This window comes from Myxine glutinosa, chromosome 6 (genome assembly GCF_964187855.1).
Source record: "Myxine glutinosa chromosome 6, kmMyxGlut1.1, whole genome shotgun sequence".
Taxonomy (NCBI): domain Eukaryota; kingdom Metazoa; phylum Chordata; class Myxini; order Myxiniformes; family Myxinidae; genus Myxine; species Myxine glutinosa.
Genome location: NC_136266.1, coordinates 49508701 through 49525364, shown reverse-complemented (window position 1 = coordinate 49525364; position 16664 = coordinate 49508701). Strand labels below are relative to the sequence as shown.

The following is a 16664-nucleotide window of genomic DNA, read 5'->3' as shown; positions in this document are numbered from 1 at the left end:
AATGCATTGAAATGCTATTAATCCGTTCCAGCCCGCCAAAAGCCACACCAATTTTTTTTTAAATATACAGTATATATAAAAAATATCTCGCGCTTTATATTTCACCTGTATGCAGCATACAAGTTGGCAGGATGGCCTGGACTGGAGGTACGCACACTTGACTCTAAACTGTCCAGCCTGGGTTTGAATCCCGACCCAGCTATAAAGTGTCATGGGTGAATCACAGGCAGGGTGATTCATCAATGTGTGTACCGCTAAACTGGGCGCCCCGTTTGCGTCCCATTAGTTGTTGGATGTTAAGGATCTCACCGTGTTTTCCACAAAGAGAAGGCGAGCTATCGCCGGCACTCTGAACAAGTTGTGGCCTGGCATGCTCTTCTCCTCTGCCGTTATATACGTCCTCCTCGGCATCTTTTTCCAGAAGAGCCCTGTCTCGTCACAGTTGAAGATTTGCTGGGGGATGTATCGTTCGGCTTCTATCAGTTCGGCAAAAGTTATAATAAAATCTTCAGCTGCCTTCACATCCGCCTCACCAAGTCGACAACACGCACACCTCGCTCATGTTTTTCGACGATTGCGTGTTTTATATCCAAGCACATCATCCTCTTCTTCTTCTCAGTACTGCCCTTGGCACTCAATTTCTTAGGACCCATGGTTAAAACTAAGAAATTTTCCAAAATAACCAAAATGCGAAAACAAAGCAGCAGCTATATACGGCAGAGATGCTTGCACGGCAAGATAACCACGTGACCGGAACCCACCTGGTGGCGGGTGGCGTAAGCTCCAAAATAACCAAAATGCGAAAACAAAACAGCAGCGATATACGGCAGAGATGCTTGCACGGCAAGATAACCACGTGACCGGAACCCACCTGGTGGCGGGTGGCGTAAGCTCGTAACTCAGATCTCGGCTCGCATCTCAAAGCAATAAACCGCCCGAGCGACGGCTCGTATCTCGGAAAACTCGTAAGTTGGTGCACTCGTAAGTCAAGGTTTCACTGTACATATATATATATATATATATATATATATACTCGTAAATATGTATAAACATGGTTGGTAATTTTTCCTCCATGTCAGTTAAAATCACTTTGTGACATAAAAACTTACTTCCTGATCAGTATCCGACTCAGACTGCTTGTCCTTAACTTTGCCTGTACCACCACCATTGGCATTCCTCCTCCATACTCCAAGCCTCTTAACTCTGTATGTGACACACACACACACACACACACACACACACACACACACACACACACACACACACACACACACACACACACACACACACACACACACACACACATCTTGCTGTCAAATGTGGCATCTCAACATAACAATGATGTCTCAGATTTGACGTGGCTGCTTAAAATCATGTGCAAAACTGAACAAAATGTTCCAGAAATCTCTCAATTATCAAGTTCTACAATAATTACAGCTCGCATTTTGAGCCACTGAAGTGTAATGCATAAATGAATGATTTTCTTTTGGCAAATGGCAAATCATTAACTAGAGAGTTCATAGAACACCTTACCCACACTGTCTGGAGAAACAAGGGCATGGGCAGCGTCGATGAGCAGCAAATTTGCTAAACAGTAGGGTTTTGAAAATGCTAATAAAGCGATTTGTTCTTGTGGTGAAAATGAAGAAGAAGAAGAAGAAGAAGAAGGAGAAGAAGGAGAAGGGGAGCCTTCACAGGCATGGAGCATTTTGGATGCCTATTTATGGGCGAACGCTCGGTGAGCGACCAGGTCAGTATCCTGTCTGCTGAATGAGGAATGCAGACATGAGCACTGGGTCTTCTTGGTAAGGAGTGACTGGGATTGATGACTAATGTCTTAGAATGCTTGACTTTGCTTTATAATGCTTTTTTTTTCTAATGCTTTGTAATGCTTTTTTTTGGAGGGGATACAAGATTGCGGCTCATGTAAGAGCTAACATTAATGACAAAAAAAACAAACGGATACATAAGACAAAATAAAGAGAGCGGGAGACAAGATGGGGAGAGAGGGGGAAGCACACAAGTACAACATTTGAGACCAGGGACATCGGTAGATCTGTGGGAGGGAGAGAGCTTGGGGCAAAGGGTGGGAGAGGTTAAAAAAAACAAAAAAAAACACATCGACACAGCTAGGACTTCCAGGAAAGAAGTCGGTATTTCAGAAAAGTGTATCTGGAGTGAATTAACAGGGGTAGAAAAGATCAAGATTTTGGATGGGGGAAGATAGATGGTGGCGAACAGCTGTTTTAAAGACCTAGGGGAGGAGTGGGATTGAAGAGAGTGAGGGAGTTTGTTCCAGATGCGGGAGAAAAGAGGCATGAAAGAGCGAAGGTGAATAGAAAGTCTTGATTTTGGCAGTTTCTCCAGAAGAGGGATGCAGGCAGATCTTGTGTGAGCTGTATGAGTATTTAAGGAACAGAGCACAGACAGGGCTGGGGGGAGGGAGGGGGGCTAGGCCACAGAGGAGTCCGTAGAAGACAGAAAGACCACCAACCTGCCTGCGGTGAGTGAGTTAGCTTGATTGCGGAGATTCCAATGATTCTGAAAGCTTTGGTTTCAACAGCGTGAAGCCGAGCTAGGTCTGAGGCAGTAACACCAGCCCACAGGGGAGATCAGTATTCCATTGAGCTGCGGATGAAAGCCTTGTATGTGGTGAGGAGCTCAGGTGTGCCAAGGAAGGACTTCGCATGATGGAGAATGCCCAGTCGGCAAATGGCTTTGGAGGCCAGCTTGGAAATGTGTTTTTCCCAGGAAAGATCATGGCAGATTGTGAGACCCAAGAGCTTGAGTGACAGAACGTCTTGGAGAGGATTGTTGAGAAAGTAGATGGGAGGGTTGTCCAGACAGACAGTCTTTTCGGAGAGACATAGTAAGAGTGTGAGATTTGTCAGGATTGAAAGACATGTTCCACTTGTTTGACCAGTCTATGATTTTGTCCAGGTCTGCAGAGAGTGAGGAGGCTGCAGACTGCCGATCTTAAGGATGAGGAATGGAGCGGCAGAGAGTGGAGTCATCAGCAAAGAGATAGAGAGGATTTTCCAGAGAGTCGGAGAGATCATTGATGCACAGAGCCCAGAACTGCACAGTTCATTGATGCACAGATCAAAAAGCACAGAGCCCAGAACACTGCCTTGGGGAACTCCAGCCTGAACAGGAAGGGGAGATGAGAGAATTCCATTCAGGGCACACGTTGACTACGACCAGAGAGGAAGTCCACAAGCCATGCGTGGAGATTTCCATGGATACCATAGGAGGAAAGTTTGGTGAGCAGAGCAGGGTGCCAGACCGTATCGAAGGCACGTGATATGTCAAGGGAGACAGTTCAAATTTCCTGTTTGACATTAAGGACCTCCATCCATTGTTGAGACAGCAGAAGCAGCATGTCCAGAGTAGAGTGACCTGGTCTGAATCCAAATTGATGATCAGAGATCAAGCCATTGGAGAGCTTTGTAGGATCAAGCCATTGGAGAGCATTGGAGAGCTTTATTTGCTTTGTAGGACTGATGAAATTATTGTCTGCCGTGTCGGATGCCAAAGATCGATTTCAATAAAGCCTCGCATCTTGGAGAGAGGTCTGGAAGCTTTTTCAATACAGTTCTACAGTGTTCAGATATATATAATCCAATTGGAACAAAATAAAGATTTTAAAGGTTGTCGAAAAAAATATTCTGAAAGTTTACCGCCATTGATACAGTCTTTTACACCACCTTATTTAACACGTTACATTAGTTCTACGTGCCTGATGTTTATGTCTATTATGACATCACTGTTTGGAATGATTTTCAATTTTTTTTCACTACAAGACAGGCAGACAGTGTAAGAAATATTACTTCACTCCTCTCTGTGCATGCACAATCGGGCAAAATGCGGAGCCAAAGTACTGTTAAACTAAAGGTTTGTTTTCCCATTCATATTGCGATTTGTGTTCCGATTCATGTTTCAATTCGTGTCCAAAATCTAACATTCAATTAAAATTAAGTTGTTCCTCGATCATTTGTATACAGAAGGCCAGACAGACAAACGCCACCAATTGCTTAACCCTGCTCTCCTCTCTTCGCGTGCACGGGGTAACAAATCCTTGTCATACACATATTAGAAATGCAGGATGCAATTTGCCATACCGCTTTATTGACTTGTCTCCTTCGTTCCCTGCTTCTTCTCTGTCACCCTGCATATCTGGCAGGCCAGCCACAAGGTCTTTGAGGAAATCGTATTGCTGCTCAGACTCGATGCACTGCTTCCTGTACACGAAGCACAAGCTATCAACCTCTACAAGCACACATTGCTTCACTGGTGGGTAATCCACCATCGAATGAAGGATAAAAGGAAACTTTATTTTAATCATGCAAAGATGGCAGAAAACTAATCACAACAACTTGCAGATCCGATACAAATTGTTCTTTAAAAAAAAGAAGCTTTTTGTAGAACATTTGGTTGTGAGCAAGCAATAAGTACAGTGTGACAACACCCTTTATTTATGGCATAAGAGAAGCCTGTGTGTGTCTGAACCATAAGCACACGATGCATGGATGTCATGGTGAATGCTTTTCCATAGCACAACTTAACGGGACAAATGTAGCATATCTTGTACAACAATCATATTCGACGTTCATACAGACTTGGCATTTAATATGGAATATTTTTTTTGTGGGGGTGAACTTACTTTTCAAGATGTCTTAGAACCAAAAGTTCATTGGAATTATGTTGAAATTATTCTTGATTTTGTTAATGTGACCTTTAAAAGAAACAAAAACCACATTTGACATTTCGAAACAAATAAATTGATCCTTGAAGGTGATGTAAACTGATATCGAACTCAATTAATGGACAGTACTGTGTTAAACTTCTGTACGTTTTCCAGAAGTATCTCTTTATTTTGCACATTAGCCAAAAATTTTTTTAACAAAAATCAAAGTTAAATTACGACTGGGATTACGGACAGTAAAATTACAGTTCAGTACTTCGTGTAACCCCCACGAGCATTCAGGAGAGCACGTACACGTTGAGGCATGCTGTTCACGAGATTTGCCAAGGTTTGGACAGGAATCGCTTGCCATGCAGTGACAATAGCCTGCTGCAATTCACGCACATAGGTCGGCTGCTGGTCTAAGTGGTCGATTTGACGCGTTAATTCTGCCCACAAGTTCTCTATCGGATTCATATCCGGGGACATGGCAGGCCACTCCATATGCTCTACACCACGGTCAGCAAGAAAGTGTTGGATCATGCGAGCATGATGAGGCCGTGCATTGTCATCTTGGAAGACAAAGTTTCCTCGAAAGGCTGCACGAGCAAATGGAAGCAATGTTTTTTTCCAGAATGGCCCTGTACTTGAACTGGTTCAGGTTTCCATTCAGAACAACCAGGTCAGTTTTGCCCCCTGCATGAAAAGCAGCCCAAACGGTCACCCCACCACCTCCAGCTTGGACTCTTGGCACTATACAATCTTTGTTGTAGGCTTCATGCACTTATCTGCGCACTCGGACGTGGCCATCTTGACGATAGACCAGAAATCTAGACTCGTCACTGAAGATCACGTGATTCCAGTGTCCTGGCTGCCATTGACGGTGCTCTCTGGCACACTGCAATCGGCGCTGGTGGTGTTGTCTGGTCAGGCGTGGCTTTCTCAGGGGACGCCTGGCACGATAGCCTGCTTGAACCAGTCGTTGGTTGACTAGCCTTCTGGATACAGGCACATTTGTCAGTTGCTGCCACTCAGCCCTAAGCCAATTAGCTGACTTGGTACGGCCATTGCGGACTAACCGGTGCAGCTGGCGATCATCCCTCCTTGTGGTTCTGCGGGGACGTCCTGGACTCGGTATTGGAGTAGGGACACCCCTCTGAGCATTTCTTTTCAGGATCTTTGACACCTGACCTTGAGTGATGCCATAATGCCGAGCAATAGCACGCTGTTTCATGCCGTAATTTCGTAAAGCCACCACTCCATGACAAACAGCATTGTCGAGTTGACGGACCATCTCCAGAGGAAGCGGCAATAACTTTTGGAGACGTGCAGCAGTTGTTTTCCACTAATACAGAACGCAACAACCCTTGTATACCCGACTGTGAAGCCAATCATCAAATGCACCTGTCCGTACATATTGCCACGCCACCTGTGATATAATCCTGTTGTTGACTTCTTGCTGCGACAGACAATCAGTGACATGGTTCTTTAAAAAAATAAATCACCAAAGTGTAAAAGAAACTCACCAGATTTATATAGTAAACCCAAGTCAAGAAAAAATATATATTCTATATTAAATGCCAAGTCTGTAGAATGCAAAATCATTTTAAATGGAGCATTCGACAATTGCGAGTCAGAAAATGAATACTGTGTACAGAAAGTGACACAAGTTAATTAAAAGGAGAAAGCGTGCAAGTACGCAAAGAATACTCACAAATGCGATGTGGTCATAGTTTTCGCATTGCGCGACTGTGTCACCTGGCAGGCTTTGGTTAAAAGGGATTCTAAAAAGAGCTCCAAGGCTCGAGCTGACACCGGAAATCAAGAAAGACAGTGAAACGATGGCAGCGAAACGAAGGTACAAGTAAGAAGCACATCTTGTTTCAATGGAGTCGACCAGCACATCCATAATGGTACCTCGTTCAATTGAAGGGAAACTCAGCAGGAATTTAGTCTCAAACTAGAACATCACTCGGTAGAGCGCAAACCTCCGCCAGGCTGAACAGCTTATGTTTTGTATCCCACTGATAGGCCGGATCTGGAGCCGGACCTGAATAAAAAGCTAATCGGCTTGTTCTTGTTCTCTGAATGGTTAAGAAAAACTTTAAAGATTAAATATTTCTCGTATGAGGATCCGGCTTCGGGTCTTCACCAAAATCAAATCAATTCGTCGTTGTCACACACCTAACCCGTCCACCAAGTTTCGTCCGAATCCATCTATAACTTTTTGAGTTATCGTGCTTACAGACAGACAGACAAACAGACAGACAGACAGGGATGAAAACATAACCTCCTTCCACCTTCGGTGAATTATGCAGGTAAATGTGAAAGCTGTGACTTTAAAGGGATGCTCCACATCATTTTTCAAATATCGCTATACCATAGTCATCATCGTGGAATGAAAGACTGTCCAATGAATCCGACACAAAATAAAGCCTGGCTATAAAAAAAAAAATAGGAAACGCGTCTTTTTCCATCTTCCTAAGCAACATCACTTAACATTCCTGACCGCAACAAGAGGAAGCAGCGAATCCGCCCCCTTCGCCTGCCCTCTCCTCCCACACCCTACCAAGCCTCTTGTTTAAGAGCTCGGAACATGTAATGGCTGCACATTCGATTCTGCCATGAAAGAGGAGAAATATCAGATTGTGCATGTAAAATCACAGGATCGTAAAACAGCGAAGCGAAACGTTCTCTAACGTCTCCAGACATCAAACGGTCCGTTAAACGTCACATCATGCGCAAATACAGCACCACAAATCACCAAGAAATGGATTACATTATGTTTACTTGAGTAACTTTACGTAAAGCACAATCCGGGCCTCTTCAACTACTTTGTCTGCTCATCACCGTCAATCTAGCGCATCCCTTTATAGCAACAAATACAACTTTGGCGAATTTACAAGCAATTTCTGTCGAGTAGTCACGTCCTGTGGCATGGCGTTGTTCAGCCAATCATGGCACATCCTTTCAGATCCTCGGATGGATCAAGAACTTGCACCAAACATATGGCTTCCTCCGACAAACACTTGTTTGGAAGATTAATTGAAGTTCGAGTTGGCCTTTTCCGCATTCTTCCCTGAACGTGTCGCTCATATTGCTGGGATCCCAGGTTCAAATCCATTTGCTGCATTGCTCTATCAGCTATTTTCTGATGTCCTTGTAATTGGGAAAAAGGTTCACTGAAGTCTCGCAATTTATTTACACTGTATGTTATTGATTGTACAAGCTATACCATGAAACCTGGTGGTGGCGGTCGGTGGTCGTTGCCCCACGTGCTAGGCCTACGACAGTATGGTGCACTCACAGTACCGTGAACTAGCTCACTGGGGTGCCCACACACCTGTGGGATGCTCACAAGTTGTGAACATTTCCAGATCAAGTTTGATCCTTGATAGGTATCCAGTCAATCGCGTTAGTGGGCAAATTTTCTGCCGGGCTACTTGCGAGGTCAGACTGGGCATGTTTTTGGTCTAAGTCTTTCACGAACCGGCTGACCAAGCCTGAGATTTGACTGAAGGTGCAGAAATTCAGAATTTTTTTAATTTTTTTTTTGTATAATGAATCGAGGCTCGTGAAAGAGCCAACATTTATTTCACAAACAAATCAACCAGACAAACAAAACATATAAAAAGAGACAAGAAGTAAGACAAGATGGGGAGAGAAGGGGAAGCACACAAACACAACATTTGAGAGCAGGGAGATGTGTGGGAGGGAGAGGGCTTGGGGGGAGGAGGCGTGGGAAGGGGGGGGGGGGGGTGGGAAAAGTATAAAACACAAGGACACCAAGGACCTCCAGGGCAGAAGTTGGTATTTCAAAAAAGTGGATTTGGGGTGAAATTAGCGGGGGTAGAAAAGATCAAGGTTTTGGATGGGGGAAGATAAGAGATGGTGGTGAACAGCTGTTTTAAAGACCTGGAGGGTGGAGTGGGATTGAAGAGAGTGAGAGAGTTTGTTCCAGAGGTGGGAGAAAAGAGGCATGAAGGAGTGAAGGTGAGTAGAGAGTCTTGATTTTGGCAGTTTGACCATAAGAGGGTTGCAGGCAGATCTTGTGCGACCTGTAGGAATATTTGGGGGACAGAGCCCAGAGGGAGCTAAGGGGGCAAGGCCAGAGAGGAGTCGGTAGAAGACGAAAAGACCACCAACCTGCCTGCGGTGAGTGAGTGAAAGGCCCTTGGAGTTAGCTTCATCGCGGGAGATTCCAATGATTCTGAATGCTTTGGTTTCAACAGCGTGGAGACGAGCTAGGTGTGAGGCAGGAGCACCAGCCCAGAGGGGAGAGCAGTATTCCATTGAGCTGCGTATGAAAGCCTTGTATGTGGTGAGGAGCTCAGATGTGCCTAGGAAGGACTTCGCACGACGGAGGATGCCCAGTCGGCGACTGGCTTTGGAGGCCAGATTTGAAATGTGGTTTTCCCAGGAAAGATCATGGCAGATAGTGAGACCCAAAAGCTTGAGTGACAGAACTTCTTGGAGAGGATTATTCAGAAAGTGGATGGGAGGGTCGTCCAGTTGGTCCTTTCGGAGAGACATCGTAAGAGTGTGAGATTTGTCAGGATTGAAAGACATATTCCACTTGTTTGCCCAGTCTGTGATTTTGTCCAGGTCTGCAGAGAGTGAGGAGGCTGCAGACTGCCGATCTGCGGGATGAGGAATGGAGCGACAGAGAGTGGAGTCATCAGCAAAGCGATAGAGAGGATTTTCAAGAGAGTCAGAGAGATCATTGATGAAGACCAGAAAAAGCACAGGGCCCAGAACACTGCCTTGGGGAACTCCAGCCTGAACAGGAAGAGGAGATGAGAGAAACCCATTCAGGGCCACACGTTGACTACGACTAGAGAGGAAGTCCGCCAGCCATGCGTGGAGATTTCCATGGATACCAAAGGAGGAGAGTTTGGTGAGCAGAGCGGGGTGCCAGACCATATCGAAGGCACATGATATGTCAAGGGAGACTGCTCTAATTTCCTGTTTGGCATTGAGGACCTCCATCCCTTGTTGAGAAAGCAGAAGCAGCATGTCCAGAGTAGAGTGACCAGGTCTGAAACCAAATTGATGATCAGAGATCAAGCCATTGGAGAAGGGGAAAGATTTCATATCTGAAGCAATGATGGATTCCATGACTTTGCTGATAATTGGGAGAAGGCTGATTGGTCTGTCGTTGCTAGGATCTGTTTTTGCACCTTTTTTGTGCAAAGCGGTGATGTTGGCTGATTTCCAAGCAGATGGCAGATGACCTTGAGCAAAAGAGAGGCTGAAGAGAACAGAGAGAGGGAGTGAAAGAGCGGAAGAACAGGATTTTAGGACCCGTGGGCTGATGCCGTCAGGTCCAGTTGTGGAATCAGAGTCGAGGGTTGACAGAAACTTTTCCACCTTGTCAGGAGGAAAGGACACAGAGTCCAGGAGCAGCGGGGTACGACTGGGTACGGTGGGTACAGAGAGGGATGGGTTTGGGACACAAGATTTTGAGGCAAACACAGAGTTGAGGCATTCAGCTTTTTCACGTGCGGAGTCAGCCGTGTAGCCGTTTGAGGTGAGGGAGGGGGTGGAGGGGGAACAAACACCAGAAACAGATTTGACCAGACGCCACCAGGATTTGGAAGAGGGAGACCGATAAGAGAGTTCGGTCTTGAGAACGGAGAGATATTGTTTCCTGGCTCTCCTGAGGGTGGACACACACTTGTTTCGGGCTTTGTGAAAGGAAATGAGATTTCCTTCCGTTGGATTTGCTTTCCAGGAGACGAAAGCAAGTTGTTTTTGGGCAACAGGGTCACCACAAGATTCCGTGTACCATGGACGGGAGGAAGGGTACTTTCAAAGTCTAAGTCCTGTTTTCCCTTTGGTTTGAGGTGGGACAGAGATCGAGAGTATGTCTGTGTGCATGTGTGGGGGAGGGAGGGGAGGAGGAAGGGGAGTACACATCTGTGGGTTTTGAATGGGAAGGGAGAGGAATAGGGCAAGAGTTAAGGTGTGTCCGTGTGTGTGTATAATTGTGTGTGTGTGTTCGCGGTGTGTGTGCGTTCGCATGATAATGTAAAACGCCATGAGGGTAGTTTACTCTGCTTGATGGGGCTATATAACACTCCTTTATTATTATTATTTATTGTGACAACTGAAGACGAGATGGGATAAATCTGTGCATGAGAGAGAGCAATTTACTTTGGAAGAATTCCCAGGATGAGTTGATGTCAGAGGCGGTAGAGATGGGAGACCAGTCCAGATGATTGATGGCTGCTTGAAGACCGTGCCAGTTGGCCTGAGTGAAATGCCAGACTCGTCGACGCTGAGGAGGCTCTCTGCGAATGGTCAGAGAGATGTCCACTTTAACAAGCACATGATCAGATGAGCCGATTGGAGCAGAAGAAGAGCAGCAGACATTTTCAGGGAAGTTCGTCATAACCAAGTCCAGAAGAGAAGATGCTCCGTTGACTGAGATCCGGGTCGGGAAATTGACAGATTGTGTCAGTCCCAGTGAGTCGCAGAAGTCCTTTGCTGAAGAGCCATGGCTGGTGAGAGAGGTACCCACACCCAGCCAACTGGCATGGTGACAATTGAAATCACCACATATGAGGAAGAGAGAGTTGGGATGGGTAGATAGATGTTGGTCCCTATTATCAGACAGCGAGATGGAGATGGAGTCATCACTGTTTGGTGGACGGTACAACACACATATGAACAAAAGGTGGGAGCGAAGGGGAAGCCATAGCCAAAGGTATTCCTGGGGGTGAGGTGGAGAGAGGGCAATGCAGGGCGAGTGAGGAAGAGAGTTTTTTTTATCAAGATAGCAACCCCACCTCCAGGACGAGGCTCAGGTCTATCATACCGGAGGAGGGAGTAACCTGGGAGAGATACCAAGGAATCAGAGACATCATGAAGGAGGAAAGTTTCTGTTAAGCAGATCACGTCTGGTTTGTCAGAAGCAACCTGTATGGAGAGATCAATCAAGTTTGAGCGAAGGCCCCGGATGTTTGAGGTCCATACCGTCAATGAAGAGGAAGGGGAGCATCGGATACAGAACAGGGGGGGTGAGGGCTAGGGTAAGATGTGGAAGAGGAGGAAGAGGTAGGGAGAGCTGTTGAAGGTGTGTCAGAGATTTCAGAATAGCTTGGAGAAAGGGAAGAATGGGGCGGACAAAAGGTTTGATGGTGATTGGGTGAGGCACAGTGAGGTGTTATTTGAGGAGGGGAAAGAGCGAGGCAGAAGGTTGAGGGAGATGGAGGTGAGAGTTGGAAGGGGGAAGAAGCGGGGAGGACACTTTGAGGAGGAGGGGTGAGAGGGGGGAAATGGAGAAGAAATGAGGGTGGGGAGATTTGAAGGGAAGGGGCGAGGGGGGAGTTTATGAGGGGAGGGATTAGGGGGGAGTTTATGAGGGGAGGGGTTATGGGAGAGTTTAGGAGGGAAGGGACAAGGGGAGGGATTTGTAAGGGAAGGGAGATGGGGGAGATTTGGAGGGGAGGGGTGAGGGGGGAGTCTAGGAGGGGAGGGGCAAGGGGGAGTCTTGGAGGGGAAGGGTGTGGGGGGAGTTTAGGAGGGAAGGGGCAAGGGGGGAGATTTGAAAGGGATGGGTGATGGGGAAGATTTGGAGCGGAGGGGTGATGGGGAGGATTTGGAGGGGAGGGGTGAGATTGGATTTTGGAAAGTGTACGATTAATGGGAAACGAACATTTATTGCAAAATGAGTTTCTTGTGACCTTCGAGTCAAAAAATACGTTTGAGGACGCTGGAGGAGGGGTGGAGAGCAGGAGAGTTTAGGGAATGTATGAAGGAGGCACTGTAAGAGATGGAATTTTTTTTTGGAATGAATAGATTTGGTGAGCAAGTCGAAAGCAACCTTTTAAAGAAGAAGAAGAAAAAGGTGGTATAATACACGACAGAATACAGAACTTCAGGGAAAAGTTTAAACATTTTAAAGTTTAACAGTGAAAACTATCTGGGGAAATGTGGGTGAAACACGTGGTCGAAGAACAAACAAACGAATAAGAACAACGAATAAACGAATAAGAACAACTAATAAGAACAGAGAAGGAAATGTTTTGTTGGTTTTTTTGTTTTTGAGTTGAGATTTTAAACAAGGATGTATGGGGTGGAAAGGCTGGGAAAAAACAGAGAACGAAAGTAGTTGGAGCACAACTGATGGACCGCTGAGAGAAAAACAAAGCCTCAAGGTCGAACACGGTACAAGGCCTCAAAAGACACGACACGAATTAACCGACGATATATCATACAGGTATGAAAGATTAACACAGAGAATCTTCCTTGGGACACACTATACGTACATACACCATAAAATAAATAGTTTTGACGAAAATACAAATGGAAACAATTACTTAACTTCAATAGTGTGGAGAGCGTGGACAGCTTCGAAAAAACGGAAACCTCGCCGGCAAGACCGGAAGCGGAAGTCATTAGCCAGGATGCCAATTTTGCCAGGATGCCAACAATAACTTGCCTCCTATTTAAGAAAGACTAACTTATTCAATTTTTTTAATTTAATTTTAATTTTTTTAAAAGGGGATCTTTAACGCGTTAGCAAACGTGTCCGCCTGCTTAATGCCCATCCTAAGGGACAGCACACACATGCCTCGCCCGCATGTGAAACACCAAGGTGAGAGTTTATATCTGGGTCGGGTTTCAAAACCAGACTCGACTGCGTCCATAACTCTCAAATATTAATATAATGTACCTATAAAACATCACATTTAACAACATGGCACCTCAAGGATACAAATTATGACTGGAACAGCTGCTGCGACCTTCCCAACCTCCTCATCAGTTTGCATTATTTTCTTTATTCTTGCCTGGAAGTGCAAGGGTAGGGATGGAGGTAGGGAGAGCATAGTGCAACTACTTCACTTGTAGGAATAAATAACTCACATCAGAATATGTCACCCAAAGGTGAACATTTGCAGAACACGATATCGGTGACCTCACAAATATGAAAGGTAAGGTCCACTCATGAGAGTAATCAGTTTGCACCAAAGTCAATTGCATCACTTCAACATTTCACAGGTACGATTCACAGGTACTGGTAACGGTCGTTTTTATAAACATCTGTGGCATTGACAAGAACGGGTTAGTGAACATATAGGGATATCACACGGGGTAAATGGGCAAACCGCTGGAATATTCTTATCACCACACAAAATGTATGTGCATGATGCATGCAACAAACAGAGCAATCCCACTTGTTGTTTTCCAACATTAGTGGTCCAAGGGATTGGAGGTATGGTGGAGATCAAGACTGCTTACAAGACCAGGTTGGCGCAGGGGTGGCATCACTTGGGTGCATAGGACAGAGGTTATCAATGGTAAAGAAGAGCAGTCGCATCTGCTTGTAATGGATAACTTCAGAAATATAAATAATAGATGTTTTTCAGGACAATAAAGCTCGACTTTGTGAGGCCTTACTTATAAAAAAAATATATAACCACCTTTAGAGGCCATTTTTCCCCACAAAGCGGGGGTTGGCCTTTTTCGGGAACCGTGGTTGTTGTTGTTTTTCGGTCCCCTTTTTGAAGCAATGTTTTACGGCCGGATGCCCTTCCTGACGCCAACCCTTTTTGCCGCCTTTAACGACAAACAGGGAATTACCAGTGAGCTGGTACTCAATTAGCCGACCTCAGAAGGATGACAGGCTGAGTCAACCTCCCTGGCGTTAATTCAGCGATCGACCGGGATTCGAACCCAGGATCCTAGGATCCTAAGCCGGCACCCTAGCCACTAGCCCAACACCAGGGCGTCTTGCTTGTCTTGCTTGTCAACCAACCCTTACTTGTCTGTCTCTAATCAGGTGCACACCATGTGCGGGTGGGGAGGTTGGATGGGGATAGGTAACCATATCTCACCACGATAGAGAATGTGAGGGACAAACTTACACTCCATCTCAGGTCCCACCGACATCACCAATAAGGTAATCTTCTTCTTTCTTTAGAGGCCACAATTATTCTCACGTTCTTGTGGGGTTGGCCAGATGAAGTTCTTGCCCCAAGTCTTTTACGAACAAGCTGGCCAGGTCTTGTGCTCTATTAAATTATTAAGGCAGGAATTTTGTAATTTGTTGAGGGTGCCGGCGATAGTTCGCATCCTCTTCCGAAGGACACCATGGGATCTTTAACATCTACCAACGAATGCTGGAAGAAAGGGACGCCCAGTTTAACATCCATCCGGGGGACGGCACACACATTGATGAATCACCCTGCCTGTGAAACACTGGGACGACAGTTTATAGCTGGGTCGGGATTCAAACCCAGGCTAGACCGCTAATAGTTGAGTATGCATACCTCTAGGCCATCCTGCCAGCCCATAACAAATAAGTTAATGTGACAGAGTATTCAGAATGTGGAAGACTTGTTTAGAAACACTGCGTCAGACTTATGCCAACCCTAGTGTTGGCGTTAAGGTGGCTTGAGATCTTAAGGTCCTGGGTTGAAGCCCCTTTAGTGCCATTGAAATAACACCAGGTGGGTCTCATTCATACATACATACATACATACATACATACATACATACATACGTATCAGTCATTATGCGACTTCATACCATGAGTGGTGAACCACCATTAAGGTATCCCATCCAGCTATGCTGTACCTTAATGGGAGCGATAAGCACTGCCTGCCACACAGTACATTATCCCTGGTATCCACTCATTATATGGAATCATCTGAATGCAAGATCAAGATTTAATGATCAAGATAAAGAGATAATGTACCGTGTGGCAGGCGGTGCTTATCGCTCCCATTAAGGTACAGCATAGCTGGATAGGATAACTTAACGGCGGTGCACCACTCATGGTATGAAGTTGCATAACGACTGGTATATAACCGAAAGGTTTTCAGAGTCATAAGTGTATGCAGGTCTCACTGCGTTGCCATGATGAAGCCCCAACAAGGGCGAAACCAGGTCGGTAACTGTGAGTTTTTGGATGCACTTATGACAGTAACTGAACTAAGATCTAAATTACACAGTCGGATGGCTCCTTCCGGAGCTTGGCAGGCAAAGCTTACGTACGTGACGGTGACGTCACAGCGTGCGCTCATTAGGCTGGAGAACTTAAATTATAATTTGATAAATACATATATATATATTTTTTACAATCTCACAAAATATTTTTGGCTAACAAAACGAGCACAAATATTTAACAATCTAACAAAAAAAAATACATTTTTACTATATATATATATATACACACACACACACACACACACACACACACACACACACACACACACACACACACACACACACACACACACACACACACACACACACACACACACACACACACACACACACACACACACACACACACACACACACACACCATTTGGTTGTTCTCTCATCCGTGCCACATAAACTGGATCCTTCCGTTTGCCATAAGAATACGTAATGGCACACCTGGTACAGCTGAACATTAAAACCCAAGCCGATGAGCCAAGCTGCTTGGTGTGAAACTGTATCCACTTCCCAATATGATATCCAAAACCATTACTTGAGACCAACCATGTAATCACGGCAACGATGCACTGAGCAAGAATTCCCAGTCTGAATTCCCTCTGGGCTGGTGGAGGGAAGGGTCCCCAGGTATCGCCAAACATGTAATCACAGCAACGACGCACTGAGCTAGCATTCCCAGTCTGAATTCCCTATGGTGTGGTGGAGAGGGGGGGGGGGGGAGGGTGGTCCCCAGGTATCTCCACGTGGTGAGGTTAAAACTGGCTACAATGACAGAAGTGAGAGGTGGGGTTGATGGAGAAGACACCACCAAACCAACATCCCCCACTCCCCCACATCTGATTTCAATACTGTATATGAAAATGGGTGGAGAGGGTTAAATGGCGCCGTTTGCATAGCGAACAATTAAAGAATGGTTTTGAAATTAGCAAGGTAGTCCAGCTTCATGAGTCTGGCCATTGAAGACCATGTCCGGCCATATAGGGTCATCGGCGACCTGATGTCTGGCCATCTAAGATCATTGAGGACCTTG

At 45.6% G+C, this 16664-nt stretch overlaps 1 protein-coding gene across 1 annotated transcript in view; it reads right to left on the bottom strand.

Annotated features, from left to right (window-relative positions):
* The window catches only part of DRAP1 (DR1 associated protein 1), a 42315-nt gene that overhangs the window by 24152 nt on the left and 1499 nt on the right, over positions 1–16664 (bottom strand). Inside the window, exons 2-5 of the mRNA XM_068119992.2 lie at positions 13407–13479; positions 6399–6492; positions 4122–4241; positions 1110–1203 (exon numbers count right to left, since the gene is read on the bottom strand). Coding sequence (XP_067976093.2) covers positions 1110–1203; positions 4122–4241; positions 6399–6492; positions 13407–13479 — 381 coding nt within the window. The remainder of the gene's footprint in view (positions 1–1109; positions 1204–4121; positions 4242–6398; positions 6493–13406; positions 13480–16664) is intronic.